Below are 22,570 nucleotides of genomic sequence, written 5' to 3'. Positions count from 1 at the left end.
GAGAGAAACACACAAGCAGAAGGACCTGGGGGTATATGTCCACAAATCATTGAAGGTGGCAGAGCAGGTTGAGAAAGGTTAATCAGGACTAAGAAATTAGAGTATGAGAGGAATGAAGCTACAAATGTAAAAACAGATGGCAAGAGTTTCTACAGATATTTAAAATGGAAAGGAGTAAGTAAAGTGAGTGTTGATCCTTTAGAGTGAGAATGGGGAGTTAATAGTAGATAATGAGGAAATGACAGATGAAACGAACAAATATTTTACTTCTGTCTTCACTATAGAGGATACAAAAAAACATTCCAGTAATAGATGTGAATTGGGAGGTGGAGGGGAGAGGGGAACTTGGTGAAATTACAATCACTAGGGAAGCGGTACTGAGCAAACTGATGGAGCTGCCGGCTGACAAGTCTCTGGGTCCAGATGGACTTCATCCTAGGGTCTTAAAAGAGGTGGCTAATGAGGTCGTAGATGCGTTGGTGTTAATTTTCCAAAATGAGCCGGACAATGAAAAGGAAAGTAGCAAATTTAACCCCTCTTTTCAAGAAGGGAGGGAGGCAGGTAACTATAGGCCAATTAGCTTGACGCCTGTCGTGGGGAAGGTGATACAGTTGATCATTAAGGTAGTTATAGGTGGAAAACACAAGGTAATCAGGAAGAGTCAGCATGGTTTTGTGAAGGGGAAATCATATTTAACCAATTTATTCGAGTTCTTTGAAGGAATAACACATTGTGTGGTTAGAGGGGAGTCTGTAGATGTGCGACACTTCCACTTCCAGAAGGCATTTGATAAGGTGCCACATTAAAAGGTTTTTGTGGAAATAAAAGCTCAAGGTGTGGGGCACAACACATTAGCCTGGGTAGAAGATTGGCTGGCTGGCAGAAAACAGAGTATGCATAAATGGGTCTTTCCTGATTGGCAGGATGTGATGAGTGGAGTCTCACAGGGGTATGTGCTGGGGCCGCGGCTTTTTACTATATACATCAATGACTTAGATGATGAGAGCCAAGTCATGGTAGCTAAATTTGCAGATGACACAAAAGTAGGTTGGAAAATATGTCTTGAAGACATAAGCAGATTAGAGATGGATATAGGTAGATTGAGTGGGTGGGCAAAAATCTGGCAGGTGGAGTATAATGTGGGAAAATGTGAAGTTGTTCACTTTGGCAGGAAGAATAAAAAAAAGCAGAATATTACCTAAACGGAGAACAACCGCTAATTCCAAGATGCAGAGGGATCTATGTGTTCTCGTGCATGAGTCACAAAAGGTTAGTATGCAGCTACAGCAAGTAATCAAGAAGGCTAATGGAATGACCGCAAAAAATCATCGGGGCTCTGGACAGATTACATAGGGAGAAGATGTCCCATTTGCAGAAGGGTCATAAACTAGAGGCCACAGATTTAAGATGACTGTGGCTAGAATTTGGAATGCCCTGCCTGAGTGAGGTAGAGGCAATTTTTGAAAGGGAATTGTATAATTATCTGAAGAGAAAAGATTTGCAAGGCTATGTGGAAAAGGCACGGGGAGAGGGACTAGCTGAGTCGCTCTCAGAGGACCAGCTAGGACAGGATGCGCTGAACCACCTCCTTCTGTGCTGTATCATTCTGTGATTCTAACCAAGGCTCTTTGGACCTCCAGTGTTTCTAGCTTTTCACCATTTAGAAAGTACCCTGTTCTATCCATTTTAGGTCCAAAGTGGATGACCTCACATTTGCCAATTTTGAAATTTATCAGCTAGTTTTGCCATTCACTTAGCTTGTCAATACCTTTGTGATTTTACGCTTCCATTCACATTGCTTACAATGCTTCCTATATCTACATCATTGACAAATTTGGACAGTGTTACACACAGGTCCCAGTCACTGTCTGCAGGGTGCGCCCCATACAGCTGCCTGTATAGGGGCAGTGCTGCATTCAACACTAATTCAGCAGCTGATTGTGGAAGGGAATTGACAGTACTACATAAATAGCTCCACTGCCATCCACCTCCATCTCACAAGCTGTTGCTAAGTAAATAAAGTGCCATGTGATAAATCAAAGAAACTGAAGTTACTTACTTACTCCACAAGCTAACCAGAGTCAAACATACACAAACTGGGCACTGCATCAAGTGCAATGCTAAATCTCTGCCCCCATTATCAGATCAGATTAGGTCCAGCTGCATCTTAATGGCAGTAATTGGGGCTGTACATGAACAGTGCATGAGCCCGGGCCCTGATTTTCAGCACAAAGTGCTGTTGAGCCTCAGACAAAGCAGTTTCTTTACAACAAATTGGAAACTGCCTGCATTTCAGATGAGCACAGAGGTTCCCATCTCAGAATGATGCCGCCACACCTTTACCATAAAGGTGGACCAACTGCATAGGCAGGTATGCAGCACAGTACCAGAGAGAGCAGGAAAAGCAAGACTGCGGGACCCCAAGCAGGACTCACCTGCAGGTTGGTGAGTTGCTGCTGCTGGTGAGCGATCGTTTGCTTGACTAACACACTCTTAATGCTTTGTTCCATTGCATACTTCTTAGCCTGAAAAAGAAAAGCAAGTGTAAAGGTGAAGTTTTGCCAGGACTATTCCATAGATGTGAGATAGCATGTTTCGTCTCTGTTAGACAGGAGGACGACATAAATGAGAATAAAGGGATCCGAGAAAGGGAAGGTACATGGAATTAGATCAAGTTCTAATGCGGCAGATAAACATCAACATGGATCAGCTGGGCTGAATGGGAGGTTTCTGTGCTGTACACTGTACATAATTTTTTAAAAGAAAATTGTGTCTCAACGCAGGCCCTAAAGTGGTTTCACCCATCAGTGCATTGGTCCCAAAACCACCACACAAATAACAACCAAGGCCAGAAACAGCTTATAGTGGGCACATTTGTGCGAGTGCAATTTTTGTCGGGTAAGAGTATAAGTGATGGAACCAAGGCAGATAAATGGAGTTAAGCTACAAGTCTTTATATAACCAAATGGCTTCCTGTTGTTCCCAGGGGCTGACGGCCAGGGTGGGCTTGTGTTGTCGTCATTGTGTGATAGAAAGCTCATACCAATAGATATCAAGATTGATTGCAGCAATTTTTAATTGATGTTTTGTTGCCATTTGTTGCAAAGTATTTACAGCACAAAACAGTTCATTTGGGCCCAAGTGGTCCGTGAGTGTTTATTCTTTACACGAGTGTCCTACCATCCCTTTCATCTCACCCTCCAAGTATATCCTATTCCTTCCTCCCTCTTAAATGCATCTCTGCCATTTAGCTCAAGTATTCCATGAGGTAGGAAGCTCCATATTCTCACCGCTCTGCTATCTTATAATAATGGTCCTTAGTTTTGATCTCTCCCTCCCCAACAACTGGAAACATCTTCCCTATTCCTACCATATCATGGTTTTGAAAGCCCTCTCAATCCAAATCATCCCTCAACCTTCTTTCCCAAGGCAAAGAGCCCCAGGCCATTCAATCATTCCTGTTATTAACATTTCAGTTCTGCCAGCATTCAACGAACATACAAACTAGGAGGAGTTTTTTTTTATTAATTCACGGGTCATGGGCTTCACTGCCTGGGCCAGCACTTATTGCCCACCCCTAGTTGCCCTTGAGAAGGTGGTGGAGAGCTGCCTTCTTGAACCGCTGCAGTCCATGTGGTGTGGGTAAACCCACAGTGCTGTTAGGGAGGGAGTTCCAGCATTTTGATCCAGCGACAGTGAAGGAATGGCGATATATTTGATATATTTCCAAGTCAGGATGGTGAGTGACTTGGAGGGGAACTTACAGGTGGTGGTGTTCCCATCTATCTGCTGCGCTTGTCTTTCTAGATGGTAGTGGTCATGGGTTTGCAAGGTGCTGTCTAAGAAGCCTTGGTGAATTCTTGCAGTGCATCTTGCAGATGGTACACACACTGCTGCCACTGTGCTTCGGTGGTGGAGGGAGTGAATGTTTGTGGATGGGGTGCCAATCAAGCAGGTTGGTGTCAAGCTTCTTGAGTGTTGAGAGAACTGCACTCATCCAGGCAAGTGGGGAGTATTCCATCACACTCCTGACTTGTATCTTGTAGTTGATGGATAGGCTCTGGGGAATCAGGAGGTGAGTTACCTGTCACAAGATTCTTAGCCTCTGACCTGCTCTTGTAGCCACCATATTTATATCCATTCAATTTCTGGTCAATGGTAACCCCCAGCAAGATGATAGTGGGGGATTCAGTAATGGTAATGCCATTGAACTTCAAGGGACGATGGTTAGATTCTCTCTTGCTGGAGCTAGTCATTGTCTTGCAATTGTATGGCGTGAATGTTACTTGCCACTTGTCAGCCCAAGCCTGGATAATGTCCAGGTCTTGCTGCATTTGGACACGGACTGCTTCAGTATCTGAGCAGTCACAAATGGTGCTGAACATTGTGCAATCATCAGCAAACATCCCCACTTCTGACCTTATGATGGAAGAAAGGTTATGATGAAGCAGCTGAAAATGGTTGGGCCGAGGACACTATGCTGAGGAACTTCTCCAGTGATGTCCTGGACCTGAGATGACTGACATCCAACAACGACAACCATCTTACCCCTATCTTGGGGGTAGTATATGAGCATGCATAGAGGATTGGCTAACTAATAGAAGAGAGAGAGAGTTGGGATAAGGGAGGCATTTTCGGCTTGACAACCTGGAGCTAGTGGAGTGCCACAGGGTTCAGTGCTGGGCTCACAATTACTTACAATAGATATTAACGACTTAGATGAGGGAAGTGAGTGCACTGTCACCAAATTTGCTGATTGTATAAAAATAGTTGGGAAGGCAAGTGGTGAGGATTCCACAAGGAGTCTACAGAAGGATAAAAAAATGAGAAGTGAGTGGGCAAAAAAGTGGCAGATGGAATATAATGTGGAAAAATGGGAAGTTATGAACTTTGGCAGGAAGAATAGAGGAGCTGAATACTATTCAAATAGAGAAAGACTGCAATAGGCTCCCCCATGGCCAGAGAGGAATTAAAAATTTGGGTCAGAGCCCCTTGCCTCCCTCAGCAGTCTGGGAAACAAATAATCTGGACCTGGAGATTTGTCCACTTTTAAGCCTGCCAACAGCTCTAAAACCTTGTCACTCCCTAAATCAATTTGCTTAAGAACCTCGCAGTCTCTCTTCCCGAGTTCCATACCTTCATCCTCATTCTCTTGGGTGAAGACGGATGTGAAGTATTCATTCAACACTCTAGCGATGTCCTCTGGCTCCACCCATAGATTGCCCGCTTGGTCCCTAATGGGCCCTACTCTTTCCCTGGTTATCCTCTTCCCATTGATATACTCATAGAATATCTTGGGATTTACCCTACTTTTACCAGCCAGAGCTTTCTCATGTCCCCACTCTGCTCTCCTAATTGCTTTCTTAAGCTCCACCCTGCACTTTCTGTACTCCACTAATGTCTCCACTGATGCAAATCCCCTTATATCTTCTAAAAGCCTCTCTTTTCCTTCTCATCATATCCTGAATATCTCTGGTTCTCTGGGCTTGTTACTCCTTCCTATCACCCTAGAGGGAATATGTTAAGCCTGTACCCTCCCCATTTCTTTTTTGAACGCCCCCCCACTGCTCCTCTGTAGATTTCCCCACAAGTAGCTGTTCCCAGTCTACCTTGGCCAGATCCTGCCTTATTTTACTAAAATCCGCTCTCCCCAATCCAAAACATTTTTTTGCAACTTGTCTATTTCTTTGTCCATAACAAACTTAAACTGTACCATGTTGTGGTCGCTATCACTAAAATGCTCGCCCACCACCACCTCAGCCACCTGTCTGGCTTCATTCCCCAGAATTAAGTCCAGGACTGCACTGTCCCTTGTTAGATCCTCTGCACTTTGACCTAAAAAGTTCTCCTGTACACATTTCAAGAAATCCACTCCATCGAAGACACTATGTCTATCCCAATTAATGTTGGGAAAGTTGAAATCATCTAATATAATTACCCTATTGTTATTGGTTTTACATACCTCCGCAAATTGTGCACATATTTGCTCCTCAATTTCCTGCTGACTATCTGGGGTTCTATAATAGACACCTAACAATGTGGCTGCCCCTTTTTATTCCTAAGCTCTACCCACAAAGCTTCATTCAATGCCCACTAAGATATCATCTCTCCTTACTGCAGTAACTGACTCCTTAACTAATGATGCAATGCCTCCTCCTCTTTTACTCCCTCTCCTGTCTCACCTGAAGACTCTATATCCTGGAATGTTGAGCTGCCAATCCAGCCTATCCCTCAACCACGTCTGTGATGGCTACTGTATCACAATTCCACATGTCAATCCTCACCTTTAACTCATCGGTTTTACCTGTAATACTCCTGGCATTAGAGGCCATCCAGTCTGGCCTTACTTCCATGAAACTTAATGCAGCTGTACTCCCTCTGACTTGATTCTTTTACTGTATTATGATGTGTCCCTATTCTGCTAACATTGTGTCCCCTCCCCCTGCCAAATTAGTTTAAACTTCTCCCAACTGCGCTAGGATGTTAGTCCCGCTCTGTTTCAGATGTAAATCGTCCCGCTTGTACAGGTCCCATCTTCCCCAGAAACGGTCCCAGCGATCCAGGAATCTAAAACCCTCCGTCCTGCACCAACTCTTAAGTCCTCGCTAGCACGTGGCACTGGGAGTAATCCAGAGATTACAACCCGAGAGGTCTTGCTTTTCAGTCTACTGCCTAACTTCCTGAATTCTTGATGCAAGACCTCATTCTACCTTTGTCATTGGTATCAACATGTATCATGACCTTATCACCCTCCCCCTTCAGGATTATCTTTTGCTGTTCTGTGTTGAGGATGGGGATATTTGTGGAACCTCCTCCTCCAATTAGTTAATTGTCCACCACCATTCACGACTGGATGGGGCAGAACTGCAGAGCTTAGATCTGATCCGTTGGTTGTGGGATCGCTTAGCTCTGTTTATCACTTGCAACTCATGCTGCTTGGCACGCAATTCGTCCTGTGTTTTCGCTTCACTAGGTGGACACCTCATTTTTAGGTATGCCTGGTGCTGCTCCTGGCGTGCCCTCCTGCACTCTTCATTGAACCAGGGTTGATCCCCTGGCTTGGTGGTAATGGTAGAGTGGGGGATATGCTGGGCCATGAGGCCTAATGGCCCACAGCACCTCGTGGTTGCTCAACTGAGTTGGTAGATGTGTTCCAAATCTATCCCATTTAGCACAGTGGTATGACAGACAACACGACGGAGGGTATCTTCAATGTGAAGGCAGGACTTCGTCTCCACAACAACTATGCGGTGGCACTCCTACTGATACTGTCATGGACAGTAGCATCTGCAGCAGGCAGGTTGGTGAGGATGAGGTCAAGTATGTTTCTCCCTCGTTGGTTACCTCACCACCTGCCGCAGATCCAGTCTAGCAGCTATGTCATTTAGGGCTCGGCCAGCTCAGTCAGTAGTGGTGCTACTGAGCCACTCTTGGTGATGGACATTGAAGTCCCCCACCCAGAGTACATTCTGTGCCCTTGCCACCCTCAGTGCTTCTTCCAAATGGTGTTCAACATGGAGGAGCACTGATTCATCAGCTGAGGGAGAGTGGTACATGGTAATCAGCAGGAGGTTTCCTTGCCCATGTTTGACCTGATGCCATGAGACTTCATGGGGTCTGGAGTCGATATTGAGGACTCCCAAGGCAACTCCCTCCCAACTGCGTACCACCGTGCTGCCACCTCTGCTTGGCCTGTCCTGCTGGTGGGACAGGACATACCCAGGGATGGCAATGGTGGTGTCTGGGACATTATCTATAAGATATGATTCTGTGAGGATGACTATGTTAGGCTTCTGCTTGACTAGACTGTGAGACAGCTCTCCCAATTTTGGCATTAGCCCCCAGATATTAGAGAGGATGAATTTGCCGTTGTTGTTTCTGATGCCTAGGTTGATGCTGATTGGTGAGTCCGGTTTCATTCCTTTTTTGTGACTTTGGTGCTATTTGATACAACTGAGTGGCTTGCTAGGGCACTTAAGAGTCAACCACATTGCTGTGGGGCATAAGTAAACCAGATGGGTTTTTCCAACGATCGACAATGGTTTCATGGTTATCATTAGGCTTTTGATTCCAGATTTTTATTGAATTCAAATTCTACCATCTGCCGTGGTGGGATTCAAACCCAGGTCCCCAGAGAATTACTCTCATTACTCGAGGTTTCTGGATTACTAGTCCAGCGACAATACTACTACACCATCGCTTCCACTAGCACTACGCCATTCCCTCCCTTTGCCCCCTCCAACCTGCTCCGCCTTTCAATAAGATCATGGTAAACCATTTTTGCACTTCTCCAGTGCCTCTACATCTCTTTTGTAAGAGTCACAAAGTTATTACAACCCAAATGTGGCCCTTCAGCTCATCAAGGCAATGCTGGCTTTCTGTAGAGCAATCCTGTTTCTCCCCATCGCCTTATCCCTGCAAGTTTACTTCTCTCAAGTGCCCATCAATTTCCTTTTGAAATCACTGATCGTCTCTGTTTCCACCGCCCTTGAGTTCCAGGTCCTTGCCACTTGCTGTGTAAAAGGGTTCTTCCCCACATCTCTTGTCCAAAACCATAAGTTTGTGCCCCTGTGGTCCTTGTACCATCAGCTACTGGGAACAGCTTTTCCGTGTCTACCGTATCTAACTTGTCATAATCTTGTGCATCTCTATCAAATCTCCCCTGAAACTCTTTTGCTCCAAGAACTCCAGCTTCTCCATATTCATAGAATCACACAGTGCAGAAGAGGCCCTTCGATCTGCATCGACACGTGAGAAGCACCTGACCTACCTACCTAATTCCATTTACCAGCACTTGGCCCATAGCATTGAATGTTATGACGTGCCAAGTGCTCATCCAGGTACTTTTTAAAGGATGTGAGGCAACCTGCCTCCACCAACCTCCCAGGCAGCACATTCCAGACCATCACCGCCCTCTGGGTAAAAAAGTTTTCCCTCACATCCCCCCTAAACCTCCTGCCCCTCACCTTGAACTTGTGTCCCCTCATGACTGACCCTTCAACTAAGGGTCACCATATCCACCCTGTCCATGCCCCCTCATAATCTTGTATACCTCGATCAGGTCATGCCTCAGTCTTCTCTGCTCCAACGAAAACAACCCAAGTCTATCCAACCTCTCTTCATAACTTAAATGTGTCATCCCAGGCAACATCCTGGTAAATCTCCTCTGCACCCCATCCAGTGCAATCACATCCTTTCTATAATATTGCAAGAACTGTGCACAGGACTCTAAATGTGGTCTAACTAAAGTTGAAAACTGAACATAACTTCTCCACTACAAACATAGGAGTCATAAGCTATTCAGCCCCTCGAGCCTGCCCTGCCATTCAGCTAAATCGTGGCAGATCTTCCACCTCAACACCATTTTCCCACGCTATCCCCATATCCCTTGATGTCTTTATTATCTAGAAATCTATCGCTCTCTTTCTTAACATACTCAATGACTGAGCCTCTACAGCAATCTTGGGTAGAAAATTCCAAAGAAATAACCACCTTCTGAGTGAAGAAATTCCTCTTCATCTCAGTCCTAAATGACCTGCCCCTTATTCGGTGACAGTGTCCCCTGGTTCTAGGCCCCCCTGCCAGAGGAAACATCCTTCCTGCATCTATCCTGTTGAGCCCTTAAGAATTTTGTATACTTCAATGAGATCATCTCTCATTCTTCGAAGCCCTAGAGAATACAGATCCAGTCTCTTCAACCTCTCTTCACAGGACAATTCCACCATCCCGGGAATAGCCTGGTGAACCTTCGCTGTACTCCTTCTATGCCAAGTATATCCTTTCTTAGGTAAGGAGACCAAAATCGTACACAGGCCATCAATTCTTGCACTAGAAACAAACCCCAGTGCTTTATATTTTTTTATATATAAAAGAAGCCCCTTTAATCTGCATTGCTACTTTTTATAACCTGTCTACCTGTAGCCACAAATTCCTGTACACTTATCTACATTGAAGTTTTCCAAAAAGATGCCCATACTGTAAGGTTATGATTGACTGTATGAGATCATTTACTCGTCATTGCAGGACAGGCATGTTTTCTGGTGAGATTCTCAAGTAGCTCATCAATTATTCCAGGTGAGAGGTCACTCTGCATATCTACCGCTCTGAGTGAGGATACAGGAAGCATTATGCTAGATGTTTTGAAATTCAAGGCTGAAGAACACAGCAGTCCTGCTCAGTTTCACCAATACAGCAGTTAAATGTTTGTGAGGGCCAAATAAAGAGGCTATGCAGGGGCTGATGGTGGCAGGACAATCTGAAAGAATATAGTGACAGGGAATGGCACTTTAAAGTGGTACAAACAGCTTGAACTACATGAAGTAGTTGCCAGCTGAATACAATTCAAGTAATACTTTTGTAACTGATGCCCATAATTACAAATGATCAGTGCAATTAGCCCGATATATGCCAATATCTGGGATAAACAGGAACAGCGGAGGGATTCTACCCTGTATGCAAGATCACAACAGCCCCAACCTGCTGAACCCCTGTGGCACACCACCCCATTGCTCACCAAACCCCACCCATCTCCCTGAACTCTGCATAAATTACATCCTATGTGATCCATTTTGAATTTCACCTATACCCACTATCAGATTTTGCCTCACCTTTTGCAGTGCCTCCTGTTGCTCAGGGTTAAGAGGTGGCAGGCCAAGCTTCGACTGCCCATTCTCCAGCTTCATTATGTCACCACCCTGAAGTAAAGCAGAGACAGATTTCAGTTCACTGTGGGGTCACCAATCAGTTTTAATGCAAGATGTTTCATCCAATAAATAATGGGTAGCTAATAATCACATCCACACATCTGCTTTTATATAATTTATTAAAGACATTCTGTAAGGTAAAATCACAGCTCATTTGCAGGAAAATCTCAAAATATAAATGGCTTCTCTTTTCAGATGTTGATTGGTGTGTTCTGTATTTGAAGCATATTCTGAGATTGATTCAGATTTCTGGTTGCTTTATATTTACACAATTTATACATGTTTCTTTTAAAAATCACAATTTATCCAACTTTCCTTGCACTGAAATCACCCACTCCAAGCAAAACTAAATTTATTCTTTTTATCTGGCTAACAAAAGACATGCCTTTCTGTAGCAGCTTCACAGCCTCACTATAAAAGTGCAGTCACTGCTGTAATATAGGAAATATGGCAGCCAATTTAACACAGCAAACACAAACAGCAATGATAATGGACCACATAATCGATTCACCAGTATCAACTGAGGGATAGATATTGACTCAGATACCAGGAGGAACACACTAACTTTCCTAATTATTGCCATGGGATCTTTACATCCACCTGAGAGAACTTTGGTTTAACATCTCACCCCACCACTGCCCCTCCATTCCCCACAGCCAGCAATGCACTGAGTGCGACTTTGAAAAGAGTCTGGCAGTTGACTGACTGAAGGGAAAGAGATACTGCTTTGCTTTTTCTAACTTTTTCACCCAGGAGGAACTGGTTCTTGCTCTACCACAGAGGAAAAAGCTAAGCTGTTTGGCGAGTACCTGGTGAGTGATTAAGGACTATTCTATTCCTAAGGTTTAGAATATTACAGAAACTGGTAGTAAGGTTAATAGAACATAGAAAAAAGGAAAATAATTAATTGGATAAAGTAATTAAATAGTTAATTAAAACACGTTAAGGGAAGCAGGAGGTGGGAGCTTCTGGTATCAATGTGATCCAGGGCAAACACGTCTGCATTAAGTGTTTGTAGCTCGAGGAGCTTCAGCTCATGGTCATTATCATGGCTGAGCTACAGACACTGCGTTGCATCAGGGAGGGGTGGAGGGGAGTTACCTGGACACTTGTACCAGGTGGCGGTCACACCCCTTAGGATGTTTTAATTTGGCCAGCTGTCAGGGACAGGAGGGTGTGACTGTGAATGAGCAGGTAAGGGGACCCAGAGGGCAAGAGAGCATGAAGGTCAGCCTTTGCAATTGTCCAACAGGTTTGAGGTTCTTTCAGCTTGTCTGGATGAGAGTGGGGACTGCAGGGTGGATGAGCTGACTGACTATGACACCGTGCAGGAAGCCATTCAAGTAGAGGGAGCAAAAAGGAATGAAGTGGTAGTAAGGGATAGTATAGCAAGCAGAATTAACACTGTTCTCTGCAGCAAAGAACGAGAGTCCAGATGGCTGCGTTGCCTACTCGGTCCCAGGGTTAGGTATGTCTGCTCAGAGCTGGAGAGGAACGAGGAAGATAGTCGTCGTGGTCCATGTTGGTACCAATGACAGAGGGAGGACAAGGAAAGAGATTCTGCATAGTATGAGGAGCCATGCATCAAATTAAGTAGAACCTCAAAGGTAATAATCTCTGGATTATTACCTGATCCACATGCAAATTGGCATAGGCCAAATAAGATTAGAGAAATGAATGCATGGCTCAAAGACTGGTGTGGGAGAAGTGGGTTCCAATGCATGGGGCGCTGGCACCAATATTGGGCAAAATGGGGGCTATATCATTGGGACAGTCTACACCTGAACAGTGCTGGGACCAGCGTTCTAGCGAGCTGCATAACTAGGGAAGTAGAGAGCATTTTAAACTAAATAGTGGGGGCAAGGAGCCAAAGTTGAGAAGATATGGTAAATCAGAGAGTAGAGGCAAGGCAAGAGAAAAATGTATTAATACGGGAATTGATAAACAGACCGTGACAGGAAGGGATACAGAGTACAAATCTAAGTGCAAATCAGATCAGACTAGAGGTTAGAAAAATAATAAAGAGGACAAAACTAAAGGCTCTGTATCTGAATGCATGGAACATTTGAAACAAAACAGGTCAACTGACAATGCCATTAAAAATAAATAAATATGATCTGATAGCCACATGGCTGCAGAATGACAGATTGGGGCCTAATGGGACTGATCATTGAAGGGTACATGACATTTAAGGAAGGTCAGAAAGTTAGGAAATGGTGGAAGGGTAGCTCTGTTAGTTAATTATGGCATTAGCACAACTGAGAGGGATGATTGAAGTTCAGGAAACCAGGACGTAGTAGCGGTTTGGGTAAAGATGAACGTCGATAGAGGCAAGAACTAATTTGTGGGAGTGCAGTACAGGCCCCCTAATGACACTCACACGGTACGACAGGGTATAAATGAAGCAATAACGGGAGCTTGTCAGCAAGGTAGTGATATTCATGGGAATTTTAATCTGCATAGATTGGAAAAATCAGATGGGCAAAACTAGCTTAGAGTCACAGGATCTTAATGACACAGGAAGCAGCCATTCAGCCCATCATAGAACAGAGAAACTAGGAGCAGGAGTAGGCCATTTGGCCCTTTGAGCCTGCTCTGCCATTCATTATGATCATCCAACTCAATAGCTTGCTCCCGCTTTCTCTCCATACCCTTTGATCCCTTTCGCCCCAAGAGCTATATCTAACTCCTTCTTGAAAACATACAATGTTTTGGTCTCAACTACTTTCTGTGGTAATGAATTCCACAGCCTCATCACTCTCTGGGTGAAGAAATTTCTCATCTCAGTCCTAAATGGTCTACCCCATATCCTCAGACTGTCACCCCTGGTTCTGGACTCCCCCACCATCGGGAACATCTTCCTGCATCCACCCTGTCTAGTCCTGTTAGAAGTTTATAGGTTTCTATGAGATCCCCCCTCATTCTTCTGAACTCCAGTGAATATAATCCTAATTGACTCAATCTCTCCTGTTTTGTCAATCCCGCCATCCCAGGAATCAGTCTGGTAAACCTTCGCAGCACTCCCTCTACATCAAGTACATCCTTCCTCAAATAAGGAGACCAAAACTGCACACAATATTCCAGGTGTGGTCTCACCAAGGCTCTGTATAATTGCAGCAAGACATCCCTGTTCCTGTACTCGAATCCTCTGGCTATGAAGGCCAACATACCATTTGCCTTCTTTACCGCCTGCTGCACCTGTATGCTTACCTTCAGCAACTGGTGTACAAGGACACCCAGGTCACGTTGCACACTCCCCTCTCTCAATTTATAGCTATTCAGATAATAATCTGCCTTCCTGTTTTTGCTACCAAAATGGATAACCTCACATTTATCCACATTATACTGCATCTGCCATGCATTTACCCACTCACTCAGCTTGTCCAAATCACACTGAAGCATTTCTGCACCCTCCTCACAGCTCACCCTCCCACCCAGCTTTGTGTCATTTGTAAATTTGGTTACTGACCTTCCTGCACGAGAAACACTTTTCCCAACTTACTTCATCAAAACCTGATATTAAACCCTCTCTTTGTACAACACAATGTACCTCCCCAAGCAGGCATTCAAGAAAGACTCTCATACCAAAGGGATGCTCATTTCACACACACCCAACTCACACTTGGCCTCTAGGAGCTGAGTGTCCCCAAATAGCAGCTCAGCAAGCACTCCCCTACCACCAAACACAGGGAGCAGACTGTTGAACTTCAAACTGATGGAGACCCTATGAAAGAAGCGCCCCTTTTAAACATAATTAATCCCAGATGAGATTGTATCTGTCCTGCAGGCCTGCACAACCACAGCAAGTGGCAAAGTGGGGGGAAAAATCAATAAACAAAGGGCAGGGGTTAGTATCAAAGGAGGTTTTTACTGTGGAGTAAAGGAGTGCAGCAAGTTCTGGCGCAGAGCAGACAGAAGCCACCACTGACACACAGTAACAGCTCTTACTATTGGCCATTGCCCTGGTAACCCATGCTGTTAACCAGGTCAGAGGATTAAGGTCAGAAACCCAACACCACACAGTGCTCAGCTATTTAGTCACATGCAAGTCAGAGGCAAGGAAGGAAAAAGATTAATCACTGTACAGCTCAAAACAGTCAGCAAACGTTAAGAGGAAGAACTGGAAAGAAACGTATGTGCAGTCAGTCACCAGCGGAAACAAAGAGGACCCAAAGAATCAGTATCTTAGTTACACTGGTTGGGCCTAGATCACCCACACTCCCAATCCCATCCCAATAAACACTCCTAGGGCAGGTACAGCACGGGGTTAGATACAGAGTAAAGCTGCCTTGACCATGTCCCATCAAACACTCCCAGAGCAGCTAGGGCACAAGTTAGATACAAAGAAACACAGGCCATTCAGCCACTCAAGCCTGTTCAGCCATTCATGGACATCATGGCTGATCTGCATTTTAATTCCATTCACCCACCTATCAACTCCTTTAATCATCTTCTGATCCTCAACTAGATCACTGCTTAATTTCCTAATTCAGGAATACAAGACTATGCTATTCAATTTGTCCTCATAATTTAAGCCTCTTAACCCAGGATCATTCTGGTGATCCTCCAGGGCCAATATATTTCTTGTTAGGTGCGGTGCCCAGGACTGAACTCGAGATGGGGTGTAACTATACCCGGAACAGGTGAGAATACTGATTCCCTGTGAACCTCACTTAGAGACAGGAGCTGGGGGAATTGGCAGAACTGTTCCTCCAGTGATCCAGCAGTAGGAAGGATGGATGGGTGGATGACTCCACATCAGCCAGCTTGGAATGCACCGAGAAGGTTGGTGCAGGCCAAGGACAAGGCATGCTGAGAGTGTTCACAAAACCAGGGAAACAATTTGCAGGCGGAACATTCCAGCTAATCACCCATGCCCTCCGGTCCACAGGGTACAACCTACCAATTGGTGGCACAGTTGATGGGGAACACCATCCCGACAGGGGCACTTACCGAGATCACCCGGTCTCTCACTCGCAGGATCCCATCCCTATGTGCAGATCCGCCTTCTGCTAAAGGTGAGATGAAGATTGCCGTGTCTCCACAGCTTAGTCATATCGGCACCGGCTCTCCAAATGAGCTTTATAACCTAGTGCCATTGCCCTGCCTTTTCCCCGTACCCTTGCACGTTAGATGATTATTTGAACAGAAACAATGCCCTCTTGAATGCCTTGATTGAGCCTGCCTCCACTAAACTTCCAGGCAGTGCATTTCAGACCCAAACCATCCGTTGTATGAGCAAATTTTTTCTCACATCACACTGGCTTCTTTTGCAAATCACTTTAAATCTGTATTCTCTCATTATTGATCCTTTTACAAGTGGGAACAGCTTCTCTCTATCTAATCTGTCCAGCCCCTTCAGCATTTTGAACATCTCTATCAAATCTCCTCAGCCTTCTTCTCTCCAAAGAGAAGAGTCCCAACCTCTCCAATCTATCCTCATAGTTTCTCATCCCGGAACCATTCATGTAAACCTCTTCTGCACTCTCTCCAATGTGTTCACATCCCTCCTATAATATGCTGCCCAGAACTGTACAAAATACTCCAGCTGTCTAAGGAGTGTCTTACACGAATTCAGTATAACCTCTTTGCTTTTTGCAATCTATGCCCCTATTAATAATTCTCAGGAGACTATGTGTTTTATTAACTGCTCTCTCTGCCTGTTCTGCCACCTTCAATGATCTATGCACACATACACCCAAGTTTTTCTGCTCCTGCATCCCTTCAAAATTTCACCCCTTATTTTATATTGTCTGTCCATGTTCTTCTGACCAAAATGCATCACCTCACACTTTTCCACATTGAACTTTACCTGCCACCTATCAGCCCACTCCACCAACTTGTCTATGTCCCCCTGAATTTCCACACCATCCTACTCACAGTTCACAACACTCCCACGCTTCATATCATCCACAAACTTTGAAATTGTCCCTTGCACACCAAGATCTAGATCATTAACATATATATCAGGAACTGCAAGGGTCCCAACACCGACCGCTGGGGAACTCCACTACAAACCTCCCTTCAGCCTGAAAAATATCCATTGACCATTACTCTCTGCTTCCTATTTTTCAACCAATTTTGTATCCACGCTGCTACTGTCCCTTTTATCCCATGAGCAATAACTTGTCTCACAAGTGGGGTGTGTGGTACTGTGTCAAATGCCTTTTCACAATTCAGGTGCACCACAACAACATTACCCTCATTGACTTTTCTGTTACCTCTTCGAAAAAACTCCAGCAAGTTAGTTAAACACAATTTCCCCTTTGGAAATCTATGCTGGCTCTTCCTTATTAACCCACATTTTTCCATGTGCCTACTAATTCTATCCCAAATAATTATTTCTGGAATCCTGCTCACCACTCAATTTAAATTGACTGGTCTGTAATTGCTGGGCTTATCCTTACAACCGTTTTTGAACTAAGGCGCAATGTTTGCAATTCTCCAGTCCTCTGGCACCAACCCCCCAAGTCTAGGGAAGGCTGAAAGATTATGGCCAGTGCTCCTGCAATTTCTACTCTCACTTCCTCCAATATCCTTGGATGCATTTCATCTGAAGTTAGAACCTTGTCAAGTTTAAGTACCGACAGTCTATTCAACAATTCTTCCGTAACAATTTTGAACCTTTCTAGTGACAGTTTTCTCATCTGTCACCATGGCCTGGGTAGCATCTACCTCCTTGGATTCAAAGTATTCATTTAATACCTCAGACATGGCTCCTTCATCCATGTGTAAATTCCTTTTTAGGTCCCTCATCAGCCCTACTCTTTTCACCACTCTTTTACTATTTATATGCCTATAGACGATTATGGGATTCCCCTTTATGTTGGCTGCCAGTCTTTTCTCATAATCCCTCTTCGCTTCTCTAATATCCTTTTTCACCTCCTCTCTGAACCTTCTGTATTCCTCTTGCTTCTCAATTGTATTTTCTATCCAGCACCTATCATAAGCACACTTTTTCTTCTTTCTTAGATGAGTAGTTCATAGAATGTTTTCAGGATAGTTTCTTAGAAAAGCAGGTTCTTGAGCCATCCAGAAATCAGGCTGTATGAGACTGTGTATTGTGCAACAAGATAGGATTAATTAATTACCTGAGGGAAGGGTGCCCCTAGGTAGCAGTGATAATATGGTTGAATTTTACATTCAGTTTAGGGGACAGAAGAGTGGGTGCAAGACTAGTATTTTAAACTAAAATAGTGGCAATTATGAGGGCACGAAAGCAGAGCCAGGTAAAGTGAACTGGCAAATTAGATAAAGAGATAGGTCAATAGAGATGCAATGACAGACATTTAAAGGCATATTTCAGAATACACAGAATAGATACATTTCAATTAGAAAGGAAAATTTCAAGGGGAGGAACCACCATCAGTGGTAACTAAAAAAGTTAAAGATGTTTTTACCTTAAAGAAAAGGCATCTAATTGCGCAAGAATGGGTGGCAGATCAGAAAACTGAACAGAACTGGAGTCCCCCCGGGTCCCACTCGCAAATCGGTATTCTGTTTTGGAGGCTGATGAGGGTGCTGATTCCTCCAGGGAGTGCAGACAGAGCCAAGCTTCTGGCACCATAAACAGTCTGTCTGTACAGGAGGGGAGGAAGAGCAAGAGTAATAGGGGACTCTATAGTCAGGGGAACAGATAGGCGCTACTGTGGCTGTCAACGTGACTCCAGGATGGTATGTTGCCTCCAAGATGTCATTGAATGGCTGCAGGGCATCCTAAAGGGGGAGGGTGATAATGCAGAGGTCATGGTACATGTTGGTACCAATGACATAGGTAGAAAGAGGGATGAGGTCTTGCATCAAGAATTCAGGGAGTTAGGCAGTAGACTAAAGAGCAAGACCTCTCGAGTTGTAATCTCTGGATTACTCCCAGTGCCACGTGCTAGTGAGCTCAGAAATGGGAGAATAGCGTAGATGAACACGTGGCTTAAGAGTTGGTGCAGGAGGGAAGGTTTTAGATTCCTGGATCACTGGGACTGTTTCTGAGGAAGGTGGGACCTGTACAAGCAGGATGGTCTACATCTGAACCACAGCGGGACTAACATCCTTGCAGGTGTGTTTGCTAGTGCTGTTGGGAGGAGTTTAAACTAATTCGGCAGGGGGAGGGGACACAGAACGTTAGCAGAATAGGGACACATCGTAATACAGTAAAACAATCAAGTCAGAGGGAGTACGGTTGCAATAAGCTTCAAGGGAGTAAGGCAAGGCTGGATGGCCTCTACTTTTATGCCAGGAGTATTACAGGTAAAACGGATGAGTTAAGGGTGAAGATTGACATGTGGAATTGTGATATAGTAGCCATCACTGGTTGAGGGAAGGGCAGGATCGGCAGCTCAACATTCTGGGATATAGAATCTTCAGGCAAGACGGGGAGGGGGTAAAAGAGGAGGAGGCGTTGCATTATTAGTTAAGGAGTCCGTTACTGCACTAAGGAGAGATGATATCTTGGAGGGGACATTGAATGAAGCTTTGTGGGTAGAGCTTAAGAATAAAAAAGGGGCAGCCACACTGTTAGGTGTTTATTATAGATCCCCAGATAGTCAGTGGGAAATTGAGGAGCAAATATGTGCACAATTTGTGGAGGTGTGTAAAAACAACAATAGGGTAATTATATTAGGTGATTTCAACTTTCCCAACATTAAATGGGATAGACATAGTGTTAAGGGCTTGGATGGAGTGGATTTCTTGAAATGTGTACAGGAGAACTTTTTAGGTCAATATGTAGAGGGTCCAACAAGGGACAGTGCATTGCTGGACCTAATTCTGGGGAATGAAGCCAGACAGGTGGCTGAGGTGGTGGAGGGGCAAGCATTCTAGTGATAGCAACCACAACATGGTACAATTTAAGTTTGCTATGGACAAAGAAATCAACAAGTTGCAAAAAAAATGTTTTGGATTGGGGGAGAGTGGATTTTAGTAAAATAAGGCAGGATCTGGCCAAGGTAGATAGGGAACAGTTACTTGAGGGGAAATCAACAGCGGGGGGGGTGGGGGGGTTCAAAAAGGAAAAAGGGAGGGTACAGGAAGGAGTAACAAGCCCAGAGAACCATGGATGACCAGAGATATTCAGGTTATGATGAGAAGGCAGAGGGTGATGACAGAAGGATACTTTAGTGACTGGAAGCCAGTGTCCAGTGGCGTACCACAGGGATCTGTGCTGGGTCCCCTATTATTTGTCATTTATATAAACGACATAGCTGACTGCGTGGGGGGTAGGATTAGTAAGTTTGCGGATGACACAAAGATTGGCCGGGTGGTTAACAGTGAGGTTGAGTGTCTTGGGCTACAGGAACTTATAGACAGGATAGTCAAATAGGCAGATGGAATTTAACCCTGAAAAGTGTGAGGCGATACACCTTGGTAGGAGTAATTTGACAAGGAAGAATTCAATGAACAGCATGGCACTAGGAAGTTCTGAGGAACAAAGGGACCTTGGTGTGTGTGTCCATTGATCTCTGAAGGCGGAAGGGCATGTTAGTGGGCTGGTAAAAAGGCATATGGGACACTTGCCTTTATCAATCAAGGCATAGATTACAAAAGTAGGGAGGTCATGTTGGAGTTGTATAAAACCTTGGTTGAGGCCACAGCTGGAGTACTGTGTGCAGTTCTGGTCGCCACATTATATGAAGGATGTGAATGCACTGGAGAGGGTGCAGAGGAGATTCACCAGGATGTTACCTGGCATGAAACATTTAAGTTATGAAGATAGGTTATATAGACTTGGGGTGTTTTCATTGCAGCAGAGAAGACTGAGGGGTGATCTGATCGAGGTACAAGATTATGAGGGGCATGGACAGGGTGGATAGGGAGCAGCTGTTCCCCTTAGTTGAAGGGTCAGTTACAAGGGGGCATAAGTTCAAAATGAGGGGCAGGAGGTTTAGGGGGGATGTGAGGAAAAACATTTTTACCCAGAGGGTGGTGACGGTCTGGAATGCACTGCCTGGGAGGGTGGTGGAGGCGGGTTGCCTCACATCCATTAAAAAGTACCTGCATGAGCACTTGGCATGTCATAACATTCAAGGCTAGGGGCCAAGTGCTGGTAAATGGGATTTTGTAGGTAGGTCAGGTGTTTCTCAACTGTCGGTGCAGACTCGATGGGCCGAAGGGCCTCGTCTGCACTGTGATTCTGTGAATATTAAAAGCAGCAAAGAATGACTATAAGATTGATAAGGAGGGAAAAATGAGTATGAGCAAAAGCTCGCCAGAAATAGAAAAGCAGATAATTTCTATAGATATTGTTTAATTGTTTAAGAAGTGTTAGCAAAGTGAGCGTTGGCCCAATAGAAGGTGAGTCTGGGGAATTAATAAAGGAAAATATGGAGATGGCAGATGAATTGAACAGGTATTTTGCATCAGTCTTCATTATAGAGGATACAAGTAACATTCCAGAAATAGCCGTATATCAGGAAACGGAAGGCAGGGAGGGAGGAACTCAGGTAAATCACAACCACCAGGAAAGTTTTACTGAGCAAATTGTTGGAGCTGCGGGCTGAGAAGTCCCCGGGCCCGATGGACTTCATCTTCGGGTGTTAGGGGCTAGGGAGATAGTTGATTCATTGGTTCTAATATTCCAAAATTCCCTAGATTCAGGGAAGGTTCCATTAGATTGGAAACTAGCGAATGTAACTCATAGCGAATGTAACTCCTTTATTCAAAAAGGGCGACAGAAAGCTGGAAATTACAGGCCAATTAGCTTAACATCCGTTATTGGGAAAATGTTAGAAGCTATTGTTAAAGACATTATAGCAGGACATTTAGGTAACTTCAAGGTAATCATGGAGTCAATATGCCTTTGTGAAGAGAAATCATGTTCAACATATTTATTGCAGTTCTTCGAAGTAACACATGCTGTGGATAAAGGGGAACTGCTGGATTTCCAGAAGGTATTTGGTAAAGTGCCACATGAAAGGTTATTCCGAAAAACATAAACCCATGGTATAGGGGATAATATATTGGCCTGGGTAGAAGATTGGCCAGCTAACAGGAAACAGTAGATATAAGTGACTCATTGTCTGGTTGGCAAGATGTAACGAGCGGTATGCCACTGGGATCAGTACTATGGCCTCAAGTTTTTACAATTAACATCAATGACTTGGAGATGGGACCAAAGGCATGGTAGCTAAATTTGCTGACAATACAAAGATAGGTAGGAAAGTAAGTTGTGAAAAGGACATAAGGAGGCTCCAAAAAGATATAGATAGGTTACGTGAGTGGGCAAAGATCTGGCAAATGGAGCATAATGTGGGAAAATGTGAAATTGTCCATTTTGACAGGAAGAATAAAAAATTCCGCATATTAGCTAAATAGTGAAAAATTGCAGAGCTCTGAGATGCAGAGCTCTGAGATGCAGAGGAATCTGGATGTCCTAGGGCATGAATCGTAACAAGGTTAGTATGCAGGTACAGCAAGTAATTAGGAAAAATAATAGTATGTTATCATTTATCGCGAGGAGAATTGAATACAAAAGTAGAGAGGTTATGCTTCAGTTACAAAAACAAAAATTGCTGGAAAAACTCAGCAAGGCTGACAGCATCTGTGGAGAAAAGGACAGAGTTAATGTTTTGAGTCCATATGACTTCTCTTCTAATTTAAGTAAGCATGTAAATGCATTGGAAGCAGTTCAGAGAAGGTTTACTAGGCTGATACTTGAAGGGGCAGGTTGCCTTTTGAAGCAAGGTTGGATAGGCTGGGCTTCTATCCATTGGAAACAAAAACAGAATTACCTGGAAAAACTCAGCAGGTCTGGCAGCATCGGCGGAGAAGAAAAGAGTTGACGTTTCGAGTCCTCATGACCCTTCGACAGAACTTGAGTTCCACTGGAGTTTAGAAGAGTAAGAGGCGACTTGACTGAAACATAAGATCCTGAG

The 22,570-nt window shown here is 44.4% G+C and overlaps 1 protein-coding gene across 3 annotated transcripts in view; it reads right to left on the bottom strand.

The window, feature by feature from the left end:
- The window catches only part of LOC121275633 (poly(U)-binding-splicing factor PUF60-like), a 70,632-nt gene that overhangs the window by 38,177 nt on the left and 9,885 nt on the right, over nucleotides 1–22,570 (bottom strand). For all 3 annotated transcript variants that reach the window (XM_041183129.1, XM_041183127.1, XM_041183128.1), the window contains exons 3-4: nucleotides 10,608–10,694; nucleotides 2,436–2,525 (exon numbers count right to left, since the gene is read on the bottom strand). In XM_041183129.1, coding sequence (XP_041039063.1) covers nucleotides 2,436–2,525; nucleotides 10,608–10,694 — 177 coding nt within the window. The remainder of the gene's footprint in view (nucleotides 1–2,435; nucleotides 2,526–10,607; nucleotides 10,695–22,570) is intronic.

The sequence above is a fragment of the Carcharodon carcharias genome, chromosome 3, assembly GCF_017639515.1.
Source record: "Carcharodon carcharias isolate sCarCar2 chromosome 3, sCarCar2.pri, whole genome shotgun sequence".
Lineage (NCBI taxonomy): Eukaryota > Metazoa > Chordata > Chondrichthyes > Lamniformes > Lamnidae > Carcharodon > Carcharodon carcharias.
This window is presented reverse-complemented; position numbering and strand designations above follow the sequence as displayed.